The sequence below is a fragment of the Boleophthalmus pectinirostris genome, unplaced genomic scaffold (genome assembly GCF_026225935.1).
Source record: "Boleophthalmus pectinirostris isolate CB_2022bp ecotype Guang Dong unplaced genomic scaffold, ASM2622593v1 HiC_scaffold_7, whole genome shotgun sequence".
Lineage (NCBI taxonomy): Eukaryota > Metazoa > Chordata > Actinopteri > Gobiiformes > Gobiidae > Boleophthalmus > Boleophthalmus pectinirostris.
The window spans coordinates 18,808,399-18,828,832 of record NW_026571473.1 but is presented as its reverse complement, the minus strand read 5'-3'; the positions used below and the strand labels follow the sequence as shown (position 1 = coordinate 18,828,832).

The 20,434-nt window shown below is 38.4% G+C and overlaps 1 protein-coding gene across 1 annotated transcript in view; it reads left to right on the top strand.

The window, feature by feature from the left end:
• trabd2b (TraB domain containing 2B) overlaps positions 1 to 20,434 on the top strand; it is a 53,782-nt gene that overhangs the window by 21,241 nt on the left and 12,107 nt on the right. Inside the window, 2 exon segments of the mRNA XM_055164943.1 lie at positions 11,716 to 11,862; positions 15,127 to 15,301. Of these exon segments, the coding sequence (XP_055020918.1) occupies positions 11,716 to 11,862; positions 15,127 to 15,301 (322 nt within the window).

Sequence of the window (20,434 nt, the reverse complement as noted above, 5' to 3'; positions counted from 1 at the left end):
GTCAATATATATATTGTAGGTACTTTTTCTTTGTAATAAAGGGGAAAGTTTGGTTATCTTTCTGATGAGATTTGGGCTGTAGAAGGTTGAGTTAAGTACTTCTATGACTCATTATTTATTCAAACTAACTACTTAAGTTTTGCATTCTGCTATTTATTTATTTCACCCCCTTTGTTTGTTACAACATTGAACATTTACAATACTAGAATACTTATTGTCTGTATGTGAGTGTGTCTTACTTAATTTAACCTAAAATGATTTGTTTGTGATTCCATCCACTGATGACTTAATCAAATCTTTCTGAGTTCTGAAATGCTTGTTGTCCTACTAGATGGTTTAACATACTTGTAAGGCTGTAGATTGAAATTTTCAGTTCAAAGAAGTAACGTCATTGCTACAAGCTCTAAATGATGCTTGATGGTTCCAGTGGACCACATGCCATCTTGGTTAGAAACGTTTCATACTTTTTCACTTTTTAATACATAGATCTTAATTAGACATGTCATTTAAATTCTGTGCTGGCTGAAATATGTAAACATAAAACACCACTTAAGCAGGCTTTGACATTATTTAATTTGCCAAAATGGCTTCTAACTCAGTGTGGAAAGTTTAGTGGCTATAGTGATAAATCTTCCATTTAAAATGTTTTTGCACTGCATCAACAATAAAATTAAGATTGCATCAAGATTACCCAGAAACATTTTAAACATTAGTCTTTCCAGTTTTTCACAAGCATCTAAAATTAAAATGCTTTATTACTTTGTCTAACCTCTGGAAAACAGTGGCTTGGGGTAAGGAGAGGGCTCTTCTGTGGTTCTCTGTTGACTCACGACCTTCCTGGAGGGTTGCCATGGCCACTACAAGTCTGGCCTGAAATGAACCAAGCGGGGATGCTGCTAATGGGATGGGGGTGGTCTGTGGGGGGCTGCGGACAGGAAATGAGGATGATGAACTGATGAGAGAGAGGAACAGGGAGAGTGGGACTGTGATGTAAACACTTCTGTTCCTATTGGGCAAAAGATATGCCCGAGAACAAAGTGTGTCCTAAAACCTCTTCTCTACAGCACTGTGCAATTATTATTTTTTTTCTTTAAACTACACTATATGTATCTTTTCTGGTGGGAGGTCCACAACTTGCTTGTCTAAATCAAGAATTTCCACAGAGTTTCCACAGTATGACATTAGGTGTATCTATTCAGCATTTATTAAAATATGGGTGTTTTTATTGCTCAGTAAATAAATTAATTTGACTGGCAAATTGGCAGAATGGTCTCACTTGCTCGTCTTCATTTTAACAAATACGTTTAATGAGACATAAGTTAGTTTCCATAGCAAAAGAAAATGTAATTCTGTCAAATGGACAAAAGTTTTACAGTGAGGAACTGAAGGAGCCACTTGTATGGATTAAAATACCAAAGATTGATAGAATTACATTTTCTTTTGCTACATTAGGCAAAGCTATTATATGTCCATGGAGACAAGCAGGTGGAAGACCCTTCACCAGAAAAGTTACATAGTTCACCTTTACAAACTAAAGACCTGAATACAGTTGTTCATATCGGGGTCTGTCCACTCCGCTCTTTACTCTGTTGAAAACCACTACATCTCACCCATAACCACACTATTACCATTGGGTCATTGGCTCACACTCATGCATGAAGTAGAAGACATAAACACCCAGACAAACTGACTGTGGCATTCCTTGATGTGGCTCCAACCCACTCTGCTAGACATTGTTTTTAGTGACCCTTGGGCTTTCTCACGTTACATTATGAGGATATTAACTGCTATGTTTTATACTGAACTTTAAATCAGGACTTAATCACTCTTAAAGGTAGTACCAAGTCAAGCAAGCTTCAGTTAAAATGTAGTGTTTGTTAGGGCAGGCTTTAGGAAATTATTGTCTGGAAAAGATGTATTGCCAGTTGCCACCTATTTTTAAACTTAAAATTGGCTGGAATATTCCTAGCTAAATTCCTTTCAATCCTTTAAATAGTGTGCTTTTATCCACTAACCTTAGTATTCACATGCAACACACATCATATTAATTGATTTATAGACTTTGTTTTCTGGTGCAGTGATCTTCAGAAGAATTCATGGTTTATATAATCCAGAAAACCTTTTTTTTTAAACCAGTGTTGAGCAGTTTTGGCCTTAGTGTGTAAGTGTATTTATTTGATCATAACCACTGTTTTACAGTTTATGTCCATAATGCTCTTAAAGATTTGCCTCTTTGCATGCAATAATAATAATTTATATGACAGCCCATCTATCAAAGAGCTTATGTGAATTCATCTTTCCATGACAAATAACATAATAATATTTTTTCAGTAAGACTGAATTCTCCTGTAAGTACCATATCCTGATTTTCGTTAAAGGCAAAACTCACTTGTAACCTTGTTTACCCAGTCGCCCTCGTGTGCTGCAGCATTCCTCTCTGTCGACGGCTTGGGGCAGATTTGTGGCTCATTTAAAGCCACAGTGTGTGATGTGTTGGTCTGAGTGACCACAAGTCCTCAGCCTGTCTGACGCTCCAGACTCTTCTCTCTCTGGTCCCCGCGTACACACTCGGTCACAAGGGAGACTAATGTAGAGACAACAGATATCCATCTTTCTTACTCCGACTTATGGCTGAGCTCTGTCACAGGGCTGAGCCAAACCCAAAGTTTTCCTTAATGCAGGGTACTGGTGCTAAAACTTTTAGAGCTAGCAATTATAGCCTTAATCATATTGGATTTCCTCATATCCAGCACTTTTCTTAAGAGTTTATGGATCTGATTGTGTTGTGGCATGAAGGCAATAACATCATATAAGTCAAATGGAAAGTATAAGTGGAAAGTATAATATGTTAAGTAGAAAATATCGTTTGTCTTGGATTTGAAAATGGGTTAGATTTATATTTTGTTATCTTTTAACATTCTGTGTGCTCTGTGTGCTTAGGGTGAAAGGCTGGAGTAGGCAACAAATGTTGGTTTAGCATAAGAAAGTTAACATGCATCCTTACTGTGAGCTGGCTTGCATCTCCACAAAGCTGAGTTCCCAGTATGAAAATAAACATAACTCACAATTTGAAGGAGCCAGAATTGGATGATATTATGAGAATGCTTGGGTGATGACAAATTAATAAGCTCAAACTCCAAAGTAAAATGCTCTTAGTACATCTGAGCATGTGTACAATATTTTCTCCTAACTACAGAGCTGACATGCAGATTTATGAAATAATTAGATGGTGGTCTGATGTGTTTGCCAGCATTGGTCAAGGCCAGAGAGTGGAAGAGCTGCACATGTTTGACTTGACTGCTTTGGCTAATGTTTACTCTCCCCCATTATCTTAAATCCAATAACGTTATCCAAAAACTGTTTTTATTATGTTGATAAAGCTGTATTTATTTATTATTTATTAGCAGGGCCAACTCCCCCATCTTGCATGTGATTGTTTCAACATATGAATTTGGTTAATTTCCACATAAAAATGAAAACATCTTTTTCACATCATTCATCATTATCTATGTTTGACTTCCCTCACATGTTCATATGAATATTGATATGTCATTAGTGTGTTTTTATGAGAAAAGATGATGCTGTGTTACATATGTGGTGCTTCAATGGGATCATTCCAAGTTAAGAGGAAGTGGCACACATAGACTATCTTAATCTAATTTAGACTGAAAAGGAAAGAGAAAGATGGTGGGAGACATAGTGACTATAATAAAAGCAGCACATGATTTTGTACAATGTGGAAAAATTGTATTATCTAACCTAAAAAACCCCAAACAAACATATAAAATGAAAAAAGATCTATCACTATCTTTGCCCTATCACATGTTATTTCCATCTGTATCAACTGTTCCTTTCTTTCTTTTAAGAAAATCTCACAGGAAAATCAGCTATTTCAGTCTTCTGTCTCACAGTTCAAATAATTGGTTCTGGAGCATGGCCCATGGCATTTTTTCAACACTCCTAACACAGACTTTGTGATTGTTGTAATATAAATCTGATTAACAACTCTAAATACTTCCATATATTTCCTTTTTCAATTTCAAGAATTGAGATTTGGCCTTACTCTGCAAAAATGCTTTGAATCACTCCTTTATACATTAAACACTACTGTGCCTGTTTTTAGATGTGTTACAATCACTTCTCTCTCCCTTGGAGTTGCTGTATTTTGCTGCCAGCATGATCTGTTTGCATGAAATTGGACATTTCTTGTGCTGATGTGCCGTGAAATGGTGCACTTGTGTGGGATTACTATGCACTAGATTCAACGTTTTACCGTGACCAAAAGTAGGAGGAAGGGAAGAGACGACTTACGGCGCTGGTCGATCACACAGTTGGACCTCTGTAGACTTTGTAGTGAAGACAGACACATGGGGAACTGTACACACCACATATGAATCGGGCTTGTGTAGGTTAAGGATGGGGGCAGTGTGTGGTTTATAGGAGCAGGCTGGAGGAAAAAAATGGAAATGAACACAGATCTTTGACAGTGGCAAGAAAAGGAGCGGAGATGGCATCAAATAGAAGGACAAGAGCAGGAGAGATGGAAACAGTCATTTAATCAGGAGGTTTGGGACATGGAAGGAAGAAATTACGTTGTTTTGATAATTGGATAGGACAGCAGCAAACAGGCAGCAGGCAGACAGCAGGTTGTTTTCTTTTAGTATGTTCTTGTAGTGCAAAAGAGTGTACTGTATTTTTCAGCCACCAAAAACAAAGAAAAGCCATGCAATAAAATTTTTGTATCATGAATACTGACACTGGGTGAATTTCCACTTTGAATGATTTTTATGCTGATTGTTGTTCTGTTTTCCTGCCATTTGCATGTCACTTCCACTTTGGGAGTACACAACAAAACACAGACATAAAACGCAGTGACCACTCAATCATGTTTCTTTCATATGCAAATGTTGTGCTTTATTATTCGGGTACCAGTGTCCTCATGTGAAATCTGTCTAATGATGGAAACCAGAAGCATCTTTGAATCATACACAAAGTCGCAATAATGTATGTCTTTCTGTTGGGTTTTTAGTAGTGAAAAATATATGGTCCAGGAATATAACAAAATCCAATTTTAGTGTTACGATTATTATGAGAAGAAACATCCTGATTTTAAATGTCTTATTTGCTAATAGCATTGCCATACAACAGTAAACTCTTCAAAATAGATTGAATTGAAATGACAGATTTTTGTTTCAAATTTTCTCAAAAGTCTTATTTTTAGAAGGTTTAGAATGTTTGTGAGTGTCGTCCTTGAGTCCAAACACGTTGGTAATTTAATAAAATTCCTGTCTAACCAATGTACCTCAGATCAGTCTTGTCTTACATTTTAGGACTGTTTTTTACTTCTTACAATTGCAGTATAATCACAATTATCAATTAACCAGTTAATCTTGAGTTCCTGCCATACTGTGAATCAAAGAACAAAATAAAAAAAAAAAAAGAAATTCCCTGTATCTTTCTCTCTTGACAATTGCTCTTTTTCTGATTAGATTTAAATTAATTTTGTTCATGCAGAGATTATCTGTTTCTCTTTTGTTACAGGACTTGAGATGTGACCTTCTTAAAAAGGACATATCCTCCTATGAGAATGTCTAAGTCTATTAGCCTCAGTAAATCTGAGTGGAGGAGACAGAAATGTATGGTTTGGAGCAGCATTTTCGGAGGTCTTGTTCTCATGTAGTGGATGAGATACACACTTCATCTGGTTTGGATAGCATCACACATCGTAACGTTAGTCACAGAGATCCAAAAGGAATTTAACCAGGGCTTATCGAGGGGAGAGAGAAGTGAAGTGTGTGGATTTGTTTAAACATCTGAAATAGGGCATGTGAGGTTAAAATGACTGGATGAGAGAGAGACAGAGAAAGAGAAAAAATAAATAAATAAATAAATAAATAATATAAATATATATATATATATATATAATCAATTTGAAATCATTTCCACTTCCGCCATGTTGGGCTCAGTTTTGGGTAGTACACATGCAGAGGTTGTTGTACTGTCTGTTTAAAAAAATACCTCTGTATTTGATCATTTCTTTGAGATTTCCCAGGGGCAGGACAGTCCACAGAAAAGCACCAGCTGTGTGCTTCTTTCACCGAGGGTCAGTTGTTTTCTGATTTATTATTTTCAGTTTTGTAAAGAGATGGGAAAAACATGGGACGACTAGCACAATGGCTATAGTGCCAAGTCAAACAGCAGGCTTTTATTTGTGTACATAAGTAGAGGGCTTTCAGTAACCCCCACCACCAGTTCATTTATTAAAGTCCACAATCTTCAACAAGGCATTTAGTTTGTGGGGAACATCCTGATCCAAATCTGATTGGCATGATAATCGTCACCGAAAGATTGGTGGATTTATTCTGTGGCGAGTGGATGAATAACTATTATAATGCAAAATTAAACAAATAAAAAAAAACAAAAAAACAATGCCACTGGACATAGCCCAGAAAATAAATATAACTGAGCTAAACAGGAAAAGGTCACATAGGTTTCTTAATTGACTTGACAGAGACAATTAATTTACAAAATGATATAAGTATAATTTATAATTTAGTTTTTCCTGCACCTTTCTGACATGTGATCAGTCAGAAGAAAACCATAAAGCAGGAACTAAAGGTTAAGACAGTAACAAAGACAAAACAGAGTTGGTTGCTCCATGTGCCCAGGCTCCAGCACAGCACTGACCAGCACATCGACACAATGACCCAGTGGGCTAGGACATAAAGTGAACGAGAGGGGGACAAAAAGTTTATGTGAACCTGTAAGAACTTACTGTTATACTGTATGTATGTAATAATATTTTTGTGCGAAGTAGAGTGAATTAGCGATAACAAGAGTAATTTTGATAACAATGACCAAACGAGTTGGTCCACTTCGTCCATAACTTAGAATATACTTATACATAAAATCAATATAATTCAACTGGACTGTACAAGTACAAAAAGAATCAAGAATGTTAAGTATGATGGAGTGTGGGGAAGGATAGTAAGGGAATAATGAAGGTCCTTCTGTCAAATCCTGAAGCAGCAGGCCACTGCCACTGGGATTGTCTCAGTGTAATCCCTGGATTTCCTGGACCTAGGCAGGAGGCCGGATACAAGGGAGAGACAGTTGCACTCATGCCTGATTGAAAGCTTAAAACTTATTGTAAAAAGCAATGTGAAGCTTGTATAACAGCAGAACAATAAGTATCATTATTACCAAATGTGGTGCAGACATTTGTGAGCTCTTGTCAGGGATGAAGATTGGGGAAATAGGAGATATACTCATCCAGATGTGATCAGTGGAAGATCTGCTTACTCGCAATAAGTAGTGATGAATGTATGATGGCATGATGAGGCCATAAGTGTTTTTGGCTCTGAGCTGAGGTCACCCTGTGACAGCATGTATAGTTTAAGGGTCCTGACAGTTCCCATACTCTGCTAAGAAAGTGGTTGTTTCAGTTGTTGATAAACCTGTTGGAGATGCCAGAGGGGCTATCATATGAGCCTGTCCAGAGCTCTTTGATGTGGGCTTGGGTAACTCATCTTAATGTGTTCAAGGTGCTTCACAGGACAAGTGCACACTTCAGGACCAGACAATACCATCCTTTCAACAGGTCATGGGGGATGGTCTGAAGTCAGCACAAAGGTAATGAACTCTTTTAAAGAGTTCCATTGTGGGCTGTGATTTGAATATAACTGCTCTTAAAATGGTGTCCGCCCTCTTCAGGACCAGCTCAGTGAGGAGTGTTCATGAGAGATTGCACCTCTCCTATTCTTGGGCTGCCCTGGATGTTATTTCAACTGCTTACCTCGTTTGCTGCAGTCACCCCAGGGTGCTGTGAACCCAGTCCCCTCTTATAAGCCCAGAGGAGCCCAGGGGAGCCCAGCAGTGCGTGTCCTGGGTGAGGGGTCCAGCTCTTCTCTTTCTCATGAGATGAAACACAAACTGCGCTGAGGGAAAGCACTGGACAGGAACGCACCACTCTCAGACTGTATCAGACCTGATTAAATGACCGTAGATAAGTCTGAAAAAAGACCACCTCACATCACTATATCTGTTTAAAACCTGGTAATGTGGTGGACATGTGAGCTTGTGCTGCTGCATCTACAAGATCAACAACCTGACTTTGAAAGGCTGCCTGTATAGTACTGTTCCTGTTTTGCACAACACAGAGAGAAGGAAGCTTTATAGAGTCTAGAATGTCAGGGGGAAAGAAATGTGAATGGTCCCAACTACAGGAGCTGTTGCACTCTATTTATAAATGACTCAACAGCAGCTAGCACAGGATTAGTGTATGATTTTGTTTTGTCTATTAGTGTGCTGTGGTTAGCGCTCTTGCATCAAAACAAGAAGGGCCTGCGTTCACTCCCTGGACAGGTTGGAGCCTTCTGGGTGGAGTGTGCTCCCTCAAACAGTACACAATAGACAAACTGGTGAACAAAAAAAAGGAGGTCAACACTTGAAGGAGAAGCCGTGTAAAGTGAATCTTTCTCAGATGTGCTGCCTGACGCTGGCAGCTGCAGCAGTCCTTATGCACCTGACTGGTCATAGACAGTACTCACTATGTACCAGGCTTTAAACCGAGCCCATTGACCCATGCTCTCTGTCTGCACTGTAAATGCTGCATTGCCTCAGTCTCGGCATCCTCCTTTTTCCTGGCATTTGTATGACTCTTTCTTTTCATCCTGCCTTTCACTCTAGCTACAGTTGAGTAGGAAAAGCAACTAATGGAGCTGATAATCGTAGCCGACAATGTGGACTATACCAATGTTGTGTTTTTCTTAACCTCTTCTCACTTGTTTTTACTGTCGAATAAAAGCTAATCCATAAGCCCCCCTATTATCCTTTCACATCTTGCCAGAGTGCAGTGCCTGGTCCTTGGAGCTCGGCACTTCCTCTAGTTGTTTTCTCAGCCAGCAGCACTCCAGCCCAAACCATCACTCATGTTGTTAGATTTAGGATTTAAAGTGGTAAAAGTATGAGCTAATATACTCCTCCTTTCCAGCACCTTGTCATCGCCACTTATTCATGACATAATATGACAGCAAGCTAAGATTTGAAGTTTTAATAAGCAGCATACACTTTGGGATACAGGAGCCACACTGTCCAATATTAATGTTCATCACATGTTTATGGTTTGTCACTATTTTTGATACAGACCACTTCACAACACCCCACAAAAGCTGAGGTTTTGGAGATGCTCTGATCCAGTTATTTAGACATCAAAATTGGTCACTCAATTTGAACTTTTATTGCCAGTTAACAATGTCTGCTTCATGCCATACGTCCATCCAATATTAGATGCCATAATTAAAAAGTCATGATCTGTGTTATTTTGTCATATTTTTTGCTTTGTCTGAAATCCTCATATGATTTGGATCAAACAGCACAATAAATGCAAATTCACAATAAAACATCAAATCTTCTGTTTTTCTCTTCATGTTTCTCCCACTCTGGCTGTACTCTTTGTGTTTTTCTTCCAGCACTCTGTAATGAATTTTTGGATGGCAGGTTCCAAAACCAAAAGCTGCAGCCTCGGTTTTGTTCTCCTCAGAGCTTTTATTTGATTACAAGAGTTTCTCACGCATGCCTAAGACCCAAAGGCTTTAGTCTTGTGTATGATGTGGACAGTAAAAAAGAGCTAGTCAATTTGAGAGGGCCACTTGAGTATGAGAACACTGCTGCCAGTCACACAGCAGATTTACATAGCCCTGTATGCACTCACTGTTTGCGTTTTAACCAGCCCTCTGTGCAGTGATTGACGCCCTGTCTCATTCAAACAAGGGAAACTTCAGGAGCCATGGTAACAGCTGCAGAGATGTGCTTCACCACGGAGACAGACAATATTGAAAAAGCCCAAACTCCATAACAACAGTTCTGAAGCTAAAACAGCAGCATCCTGACAGGTGCATGTTTGTTGGCTTCAACTAATGATTTCATTTTTTGGCCACTTTGTCTACAGTGTATACAAACTTGTATTATATGTGTTTTTCACTTATTATTTGTTAATACAGTTTTCTATATAGAAAGATGAAATATGCATGTTTTGTAAACTATGTCATCATCTTTTTGTGTTTTTCAAAATAATACAGGATACAATTTGTGTGTGTGTGTGTGACATTTTTCTGCTAAGTGTAGCTTTGACACACAGGCAAACGTGTTCTTTTAGGGATCACCACAAGAGTTAATCATTTTCATTATTATTGGTTCGTTTTTATGCCAGGTGCCCTTCTGAACAAAACATTTTTTGGATCCTGCACATTTTTGGCTTGTGTTATTGGCACAAACAAGTACAAATTAAATGGTTACACATTGTTGTGTTCTTGGTTTATTGTTGTTCAAAAATTGAACAAAAATCCAATTAAATGCTAAAAACAGTAATTTTATTGAAAACAATTCATAAATGTGGAACAATCCAGCAACACTTAAGTGTTTTTTTACATAATGAGATGAGGACAAACAGCAGCTCTCTCACTGACCTCACAGAGAGAGTCATGTGCTCTAGCTTAGAGTCTGTGTGATTACTGCAGAGGTTACCTGGAGTTGAAACATTCAATACCCAGTGTATGGACGTTTATGATGGTGAAAGCAAAACTTAAATTGCATGAATTACGAGTGTGACTTTTGACTTGGGGCTAGGTCAGTAGTTGGTTCAGCTGTACGGGTCTTAAGTCTCCACAAATCAACCCTGAACTGAGCACTGGTTCTGACCCCAGTGCAGCACCTTCTGAAAATAATTGGGGCTTTAAAAAGTGTTCCGGATGACAGTCTAATCAAGTCAATACATAACCGAGTGAGATCTACAGTGCACTACAATGGGCTGGTCTGAGGTGCCGTGGGATAGCAGAAACTTGAACCTCTCTTGTATAGGACGTCCTGGACAGCTGTGGGGTGTGGGGCTGGTGGCTGCACACTATAAATCTAGTCTAAAGAGGGTTTACTTTTGATTTTAATGGGTGCTGTAAATTTATGGCACGACAAAGTAGTTTTTTCTTTGTCTACATTTCTAGACTCATTCTTTGTTCCAATCATGATGGTTTGCAGCAACTTTTGTGTAGTCTTTTGTGGTTTGGCATTTACCTGTCTGTCTGGAAAAAGTGTGAAAATATCTTCAAATGTTTAAAAATACCTTGGATTTCACACAGTCAGCATGTAGTGTTTTAACTGTGTAATAAAGTCACACATGTATTTTTAAAGAGGAACATTGGCTCAGCCCAGATTCTTCTGGAGCACGGCGAAAAGGAAAGTTTTATGTACATATGTTGGAGAGGTACACCACAGGGTTTAGGGATGTATATGTCAGTATGTCATGATTCTGCTTTGCGTGTACCGTTATTAGAGACTGTAGTGTAACAGCAAAGAGGCAATAAAAGATTTCAAACGACTGTCTACACAAATCAAAATATGGTGTTGTTTTGAGTAATTACTTGGTTATCATTCTCTTCTGTTAGATATGGCTTAACATTACGTCTAAAGCTGAAAAGATAGTTCAATCAACTAATTATTATAGTTGAAGAAATTTTTACTTTTTTCAGGCTTTTTGTTCTCTCATCTTCATTTGCCAAAAACCAAACCAAACAATGAATGACACCCTCAATCACCCACACATTTACTGACTTTACACCTGGCTTATTATAAAAATATCCACTTCCTTGTAGATAAAGTCAAGTGATTTTCCAAAGTGTTCTAGCAAAAAAGTACATTCTAACCATGCTGCTTTTGTTGCAGGTGCTGTTTGCTCTGAACCAGACTCTGCTGCAGCATGAGGGTGTCCGAGCAGGCAGTCTGCAGGGCTCCTACACCACTGAGGACCTCATTACCCACTACAACTGTGGAGACCTCAGCTCTATCATCTTCAACCATGACACATCACAGGTACACATTACAAGCAGCAGTACCGGAGAACTGTAGGCAATATCACTTTTTTGTATATATATTTGAATAAAGTTCATAAAGTAAACCATTGTCCTTGATTGCATGTGCATATCTCCAAACTCAGCTTTTAACATATTTGCTAGCTATTAAAACCTTATAAATGTAACTTTAATGCAGAGTTGGAAAATAAAATAGTTTTACAGTCCCAATGATGACCTGTCAGACCTCTTTCAGCTCCTCTGCCATTTCTCCTTCATCACTTGTGTCTGGAGCTGCTCCTCAGCTGCAGTACATCTCAGTCTTAATCCTCTGAGCACCAGTCACTTGATAGTGTCAGACACTACCCAGCAGCTTCACCATAAATAACTCACCCGACCTGCCACGATCTATCTCTCCAAACACAGACATCTTTTTGCAAGCTGCCATCTGATTTTACTCAGTGTGGTTTAGTTATATTCAAGGTTTTTGACAAGGTTTTCTGACATTATTCCCAAAGCAGTTTCTTGACAATTTGAGACAGATTTTGATTCAGTATAATAGGTCATAAGAGTATAAGCGTATTTTGTGACTTGACAATGCATTTTGACAAAGGTGCAGCGATTCAAAACTAAATACTAAATACTAAATGGTAAAGCTTTAAGTAAGTAGCCGAAACCTGATATCAATCGATACCAGTGCAGAGCCTGAGAACAGTATTTATTTACTTTAAACCACAAATAAACTTAGGCAAAACAGATCTAAATGTGTTATGTAGCTGGTATTTATCTCTCAAGTAACTACAGAACAGCTATGTGTAAATAATATTGTGAGACTTTCTGGATCCACTATGACCAGTAAATCTTATTATGTCATTGTATATGTCCAACCAGGATATCGAATTAACTGATATTTGGAAGAACACAAATCTTTTGGTATCGGTGCCAAATTTTGTCTTTAACATTACAATGTATCAGCCAACAAGAAACTGTAGTTTTTGCGCTCGCTTTCAATGGAACGCAATAACAACTCTAAACAAACTTGTAATAGTAAATTATATAGTACAACATTATGAAATCTTTGCTGGAAATGTTCCTTCCACATTTCACCTGCCCCAGTGGCTCCAGTCTTGTCCTGCATGTGAGTGCATTAAATCATTCTAATTTATCCCGCCCCCTCTCACTCCTGCCTCACTCCTGTCATAATAACACGTATTAACATTCCTCTGCACATGCTAGAGCAATCAGGAGCCTGCTTCAGCATATGTGATCTATAGTATGTGCGTGAATGAACAGTACAATAGACAAAGTGGAAAAAAGCAGTAAATGAATAAAGATTAAGGGGACACAGAATCTAAAACATAGTAGACAGGTCCATGTGTCAACTGTTATATGAGAAAGTAAAAAGAAAATTTTCCCAAAATAAGTTTGTTTTTTGTGGAAGTAGTCATCCATCTAAGGGGTCATGACCCATTTCGAAGCTCATACTGTAAGACGAAAAGCAAGCATCAATAAGGAACTCTCATCATTGCCAAATTATTATACAACTCACCGGTACATGACAACAAGAAGATGCAAAGGTGTAAAGCAAAACTAAACCATTCACATAAAATTGCCAAGTAAAACCATCTGTAGAAGTTGTCCGAGTTGTGACACATTCACGTTACTGTTTTCCAAATTAGTAATAGACATGTAATAAAATAATCTGTAAAGCATTCATTTCAACAATAGTGAGAAGAGTCTTATGGAATGTGTGTATACTAGAGTAGATAAGATGTGAAGTATAAAGTGTTACAAAGACAGATATGAGAAGTGTCTGTGGAGAGGAGGAGGGCCTATCATTGTCACTGCACATTTCCTGCTCTGGCTCGGACACAGAGGGACTAGTGGTCCTCTCTGTGATACCTTATCTGCACTACTCTCCCTCTATGACCCCACATTCACCAAACACCTTTCACTTAATCATGGACACATCATCTTTCTTCACTCAACGCAGCAGCAATCAATCTATTTTGCCAACATCTCATTTGTGCAATATATTAATTATTTACATCATCTTAATTAAGTATAATTTCTTTAATTATTGTGTTACTCAGGTAGGATATGAGCCAACAGTGAGTTATTACTTATGTGAGAATAACAATTTGGGAAAATGCAGAGTTTAGAACATCTGAAGCCAAACAACCAATGCCCATATTTGGGTATTTTCCAAGATTAGTCCACAGATATTAGGAAAAAAATAAATAAATTTATCTGCATTTAATGCGGAAGGAAAACAAATGTAGGCATGGAGAGAATTAACCAAATCTTTTACCCAGAGTACAGTTACTCAGTTATTGTAACAGTAAAAAGCAAATCAAATAAAGCAAATAATGTAACTGAGTAAAGTGGCAAAACTAATGGTTCATTCTTTCTCCAGAAAAGGTTCACACTAAGAAAATCTACGCTCTATTTGCTTTTGCATATTTGAGCCTCTTATAATGTCCCTGGTTACAAACAGAAGCAATATCCATGTAAAAACTCATAATGACCGTGACTGTGAGTGTTACAAATACAAATGGTGTTTTAATGCATTTTAGAACAATTTCCATCTAGACTTATTTATAAAAAGACACAGCACTGAGTGGACACAGCAACACTAAGCACAAAATAAAACTGTATAAATAGAAGTCGAGTTATATGTAAGTCTGAGACGTCCGAGGTTGCTGCTGTAGTGTTTTCCTTACAGATTATCAGCATGTAGAATGCACTGCTGCAGCCAAAAGATCACCTACTCACCACTCACTGTCAATAAATCACACACCCAATTATATCTTTCAAACAGGCTCTGAGTGGATCTGCCTTGCATGACGATGAGTATGACAGATGTAATAGCAACCCAATATTTAAGGTTAATGACTTCACCTGTCATTATGTTATTTCTGATTCAGACTACTTGGCTTCTCAGAACCACAGTAATGGAGATAGACCTTGAAGTCTACAGTGTAAAAAGGACACAATATACCAAATACAGATTTAACCTAACAGTATTTGACTAGCTATACATTTTCATCTATCAGGGGGTAGCAATAATACAATGGTTCGCTAACTGCAAACCATAGGGTTGGTGGATCCAGTTCTGCTTTACTACTTTTGTCCCCACATTGCCTTTACCAGCCACAGCATAACATAACACAGCATAACAAAAACACAAATGATTGCCTGAGGCAAACCCAATTAATGAAGACAGAGTTAAAGTATTTTTAAAATGTAACAGTTTAATACATACTTTTGCCTCTTTGTTTCTCAGCTGCCTCACTTCATCAACAGTTCTCTACCAGCTCACGAGCGCCTGACAGCTCAGCAGATCGACAGTTACTTTCGCCAAGAACTCATCTACAAACGAAATGAGAGAATGGCCCGCAGAGTGTCCGCTCTGCTGCAGAGGAACCCCAACCAGACCTACTTCTTTGCCTTTGGAGCAGGTCAGTCTGCTCTTATATAAGGGTTTGAATTTCTCCTCTCATCTTTGGCCATATGTGGTACTTTGTCCATGGTATAACATTTATCACTAAATGTAATATGTTGCTCACTACAACATAATGTGATGGTTACATATGGCATTGTGATCATTCTCAATTCCCATGTCCATAAACAGGAATCTTAATGTGAGCATGCCCATTGGCAGTGAGCCTCCGTCGGCCTGTATCATTCAGTGAAATCTTTCCAATTACACTGATGGGACTTGAGTGTGTGTTTGCCTTTATTTGAGCTGTAAATGCAAGATCATGTTTGCTTTGGTCCGAAACAGTGACTCTGTCAGCGCTAATGTGCAATAATTTCCTTTTCAGACTGTCTTTTTAAGGTGAGGCTTGAGGAAAACCAGGAGAAGAATAATAGTATACAATGATTCCCAGATATTTGGCATATGACTTGTGTGTGTCCATGCATACACACAGGAGTCTCAGTAACCCACAGCTCCCACGTCTAAATGAAGAAACCATGAGCTGTTTGTTTCAATTAGCATTCCAGGCTAATGTTTCCTGAATAGTGCGGTGTGTCCGGGCGGGGGAGTCGTGTGTTATAAAGCAGGTGGTGGGAGGGTGACGGGGGCTTGTTTACTGTACCACTGTGTGTCTGTGTTTATGTATTTGGGTGAAGCTGGGTGGTGCTGCCTCTTGGGGAGCGAGGGAGTGTGCAGCAGTTTATGATTAGTGAGTTAAAGGCCTGGTTTCCTTCCTCTGAGAAGTGTGTGCTTCATAATGGTCACTGTAGCAGCTGTGTGTGAGCAGGTCTGCGTCTGCTCTGACTTATGACCTCATCTAAATATGAACATAAAAAGTTCACTATCATGCTATCATTAATTTACTAGATTGCAAAGCCTTATTTCAAAATGATCAAACCCAGTCTGGACAGGCAAGACTGCTTTTCCTATGCCCAAACTTTTCTTTTCTCAGTAGACCAAAATGAAAGCATTTCGATACATGTTTTTCACAAAAAAAGTTTGTCTGCAACTATATTTATAGTCTTATTTAAATTATTGTGCTTGTTAGGGAATAGACTGTTATGGGCTAAGTCTGCTGGGCCCACGCTACCTTGGCCTGCACTGCACGTCTAAACTCAGGTCAGGATCCTAGACTAAATTAACTCTCTATAACTGTGGTAAAATTACCATAAAATTATCATGTTATAGCCCAGAATTTTTTTTCTTTACCAAACCAAAATAATAATAATAATTTAAAAAGACACATTAACTCATAACAACAATATGGAAAGTTAAGGTACACTTTATCTCCTGGGACACTTGTTCTTTCAAACAGAGCAGCGTGGGAGAACTTATCAGCAACCTTCTCCAGATCTTGTACAAGGATCATGGTCAGGAACATGTGCATGGTTTTAATGTCTCTAAATGTATGGTCAAATGATTTTTTTATTAGAACACAGACATGTGATTGTTCTCAGCAGTCTGGTGGTGTAGCATGAGTAGTCTTGTTCTTTGCATGGGCAGGAGCGCTGGAAACAAAGTGCATCTCAATGGAGAAACTCTGTGAGGATAAATACAGTTTATGTCTGACTCCGGCTCTGTCAGCTCACATTAAACAGACATACACGCCATTCACTCAGACTTTGTAGAGATCGTAAAAGAAGATAACGTATTACACATAAAACTGGCAACACCTGAAACGGACCCTGTCTTGTAAACCCACATTCTGCATTGATACGTTTAAGTGGGCCTGGAAAATGTCAGAGCTAAAGGAGAGGTCCAGGTTAAGGTTGAGGTTTATTAGAATGGCCTGATTTTATATCAAGTGTGTTACCTCTGTTAGGAGCAGAGTGAGGCAGCTGTGTGCAGGCCGACAGGTCCCATACAAAATCCAGAGTACAGTGTGTGTGGGGCAGGTATTCATCACATTGGGGGGACTAAAATGTCTATACACACTCACATCACGCACTCGTTAATGGGATAAAAATCAGGTCGCCATGATGTTAATCTTTTATTAGATCAACAACATGCTGAAACCATGTTTCATTTATGGGTTAAAATAGGCTAAATTTAGAGTTTAGATTAAGGATAAGCAAGTAGTGACTATGACTGTTAGGATCTCCAGGAAATGAAAATAAGTCAATGTAATGTCCCCAAAAAACATGGGAACCCAATATGTGTGAGTGTGAGTGAGAGAGAGAGACTGACAGAGTGTGACGTGATAGAAACCATTACCGTCAGAAACAGTCAGAGGTTAGGACTTGCTCATATACAGTAGACTGCTAAATGTTCACTGCTAGGATCATCTGTGCTTACAGGGATAGAAGGTTGAGTTTCACTTTTTCCTTCTAGGGACGCCATCTTGAGGACATTTGGCCATTCAAAAAAATTAATATTTCCTTTTGAATTGTTTATTTCTATGACGTATAGGTCCTATATTTATATTGCTTAAAATGGATTTTGTAATGTGTGCACCAAAATAAACTTTTAATAACCTGCCAGTTTTTGATATGGATATTTATAAAAGAGGTGTAAATTGGTTCTACTTGTTGCATTCATAATTTGCTATTTAAGACATCAGACCTGTGCAATCCATATCCTGAGGTTCACTGCTATTGTGGCATGAATAAAGGAGGGTGAAGAGGGGGAGTACTAGCCAGGCTGGCGCCACCTAGTGCCTCCACCCAATTTCATTTCTGTCCAGTGACTAGGTTAGGAATCAAAAGACACTAGATGGTTTGCAAGAACCCCGGAAGTTGTAGACTGCACACCGGCCAATGAGCAAAGAGCTGTGAAGCCATGACATCAAACTCAAGCGCCTGTCTGGGTCCCTTTTTGTGGTACAGCACAACAGTAAACAAAGTGATCGAGATGGATGTAGACAAAGCCATACATTCTGTGTTGGCAAGGATTCCCGAGATTGAGGATTTAAAGCCAGAACAAAGAGAATGTTTGGTGAATTTTTTCAAAGGGAAAGACGTTATTGCCCTTCTTCCTATGGATTTGGGAAAAGCTTAGTATACCCGTTAGCCCCGTTTGCGGTGGATTACATACATCTCGACCAAATAGCAGTGATTGGAAAAAAGTACAAAAAGTACCCGCCTACTGTCAAGCGAATCCTAACGCTGCGACAACAGATGGTTTCCACGAAGTGAAACTGGTTGATGAATCAGCTGAGGGGAGTACAGGACCTGGTGAAGGACTTGAAAGTCTGGTGTCAGTGGAACAACCCCCGTCCCCACGCTCCATCACCATTATTGGATGAGGAGAGGTGAAGGTGGTACCCTGGGGCTTCAGTTGGACAATAAATTTAAATGGTTTCAAAACATAGACACTATCTACACAAAGGAGAGAGTAAGGTGCATTTTCAGCAGAGATTATCCTCCTTTAAGGTCTGCTCCAAGAGGCTGATGTATTTTTTTTGTCTAGTCTAGTCCACTCACTGACCTGCTCCACAGACATACTGAAGACTGAGGAAATCTTTTGGCATATTTTATTGTGCAGTCCCAATACATGCACAAAAACATGCACAAAACATGCACAAAAACATGCACAAAACATGCACAAAAATGATTAATCTTTCAGTTTATGTCTAAATACTAAAGTAATAAAAATAATTTAACTTTGCATTTTGTGGATGCTTTTAGGGTATAAAAGCTACAGTCAACAGCTACATAATAATCTGGGGACAGCCTTATATGTGATTGTTTAAAGCTTCTTGCAAATCCCAAATAACATCTGGATTCAGTTGATGACAGATACTTATTACTGTATGTAATCATGGGATTCTTCCAAACAAGTAAATAGCATATTTTCCACACAGCATCACATGTCTGCATATTTCTTCATGCTTGATTGACATACAGTTACATGCACTCACAATTAACAGCATGCCAACATCAGGGAATGAGGACTTGATATGTACATAAGAGGGAGTGCCAATTCAGACCATATGCTTAGATTTGTGTATAATGAACATACTTTGCCTGTACCTGAAGCTTGTTAACCTCTGGGGTCATGTGAGGAGAACTATAATGAAAACCATGATTGCAGTTGATATTAACAGTAGATATTTCCATGAGTTGACCAGAAATCAAACTAAGGATAAAATAAATGCTATAAAAAGTGCAAAAAGAATTCCTGATATGTTTTTGTTTTGACTACAATGGATTTCTGTTTCACCTTTTTTCTCAAAGTACAACTCTTCTGCCAATGACTTGTGTGAAATTGCAGAAATACATTAACCAAGTTAATAATGTAATGGACATCAAGGAAGTAAGAATATTTCACAGTAAATGGAGTCTAGGGACCTATAGAAGAGTAACTTCTATGTGTGTTCACATAAAATTCAGTCTTTATGGTTTGTTCTCAGATTCATATGTTTAATAGCAGATAGTGGCTTCTTTCTCTGGTAGTGTTATTAAACTCAATGTTCATGACATAGGAATGCTGAAGTTTAAAATGTTCATGCAAAAAGTCAGGAGTCTGACTGGTTCACATTTTGTCTTTGGCAGTAACTGTGTTTGGCTGCATTCAGAATATTTACATTAATGGTTTGGGGTTTTTTTTCACTCCAAATTAGAATTATATTCAATGTCAAGACGTTAATGGTAGCTTTGGGAAGAGCTGTTTTTGGTAAATTTCTAAGGTTTCACGTGAAGTATTGCATTCAATAAATAAACAGACCTGTAATAAAATTATCTGACATATAGATTTTCAGCTTTAGCTCATTGTTTACTGTGTGTGTATCTGATACTAGGATGTACACACAGAGTAGGAACGGCCTCTCTGTGAGAAACTCATCATGATTGAATTTTTTATTCAATTAATACTTGGAATCATTTTGAGATTTGAGGCACAAAGTCCACATTTCTTCTGGGTCTTTTTTCCATTAACCTTTTTCTTTATGCATTTGAAAGTGTGTCTTGGGATGGTACATTAGCATAAAGGTAGTTTGTTTAATAAATCTCTCTTAGTACAACACAATGGCCATAGCTGTTTACTGTTACGTAAAAGGGACGTAGGCTATAAATCCTCATGGACAGTCACATGATTTCACTTGTCCATGCAAATGCATTGGTCACACAGTTAAGTGAGTACATCAGTGTTTCCTGTGGACGGAATGACATAAGAG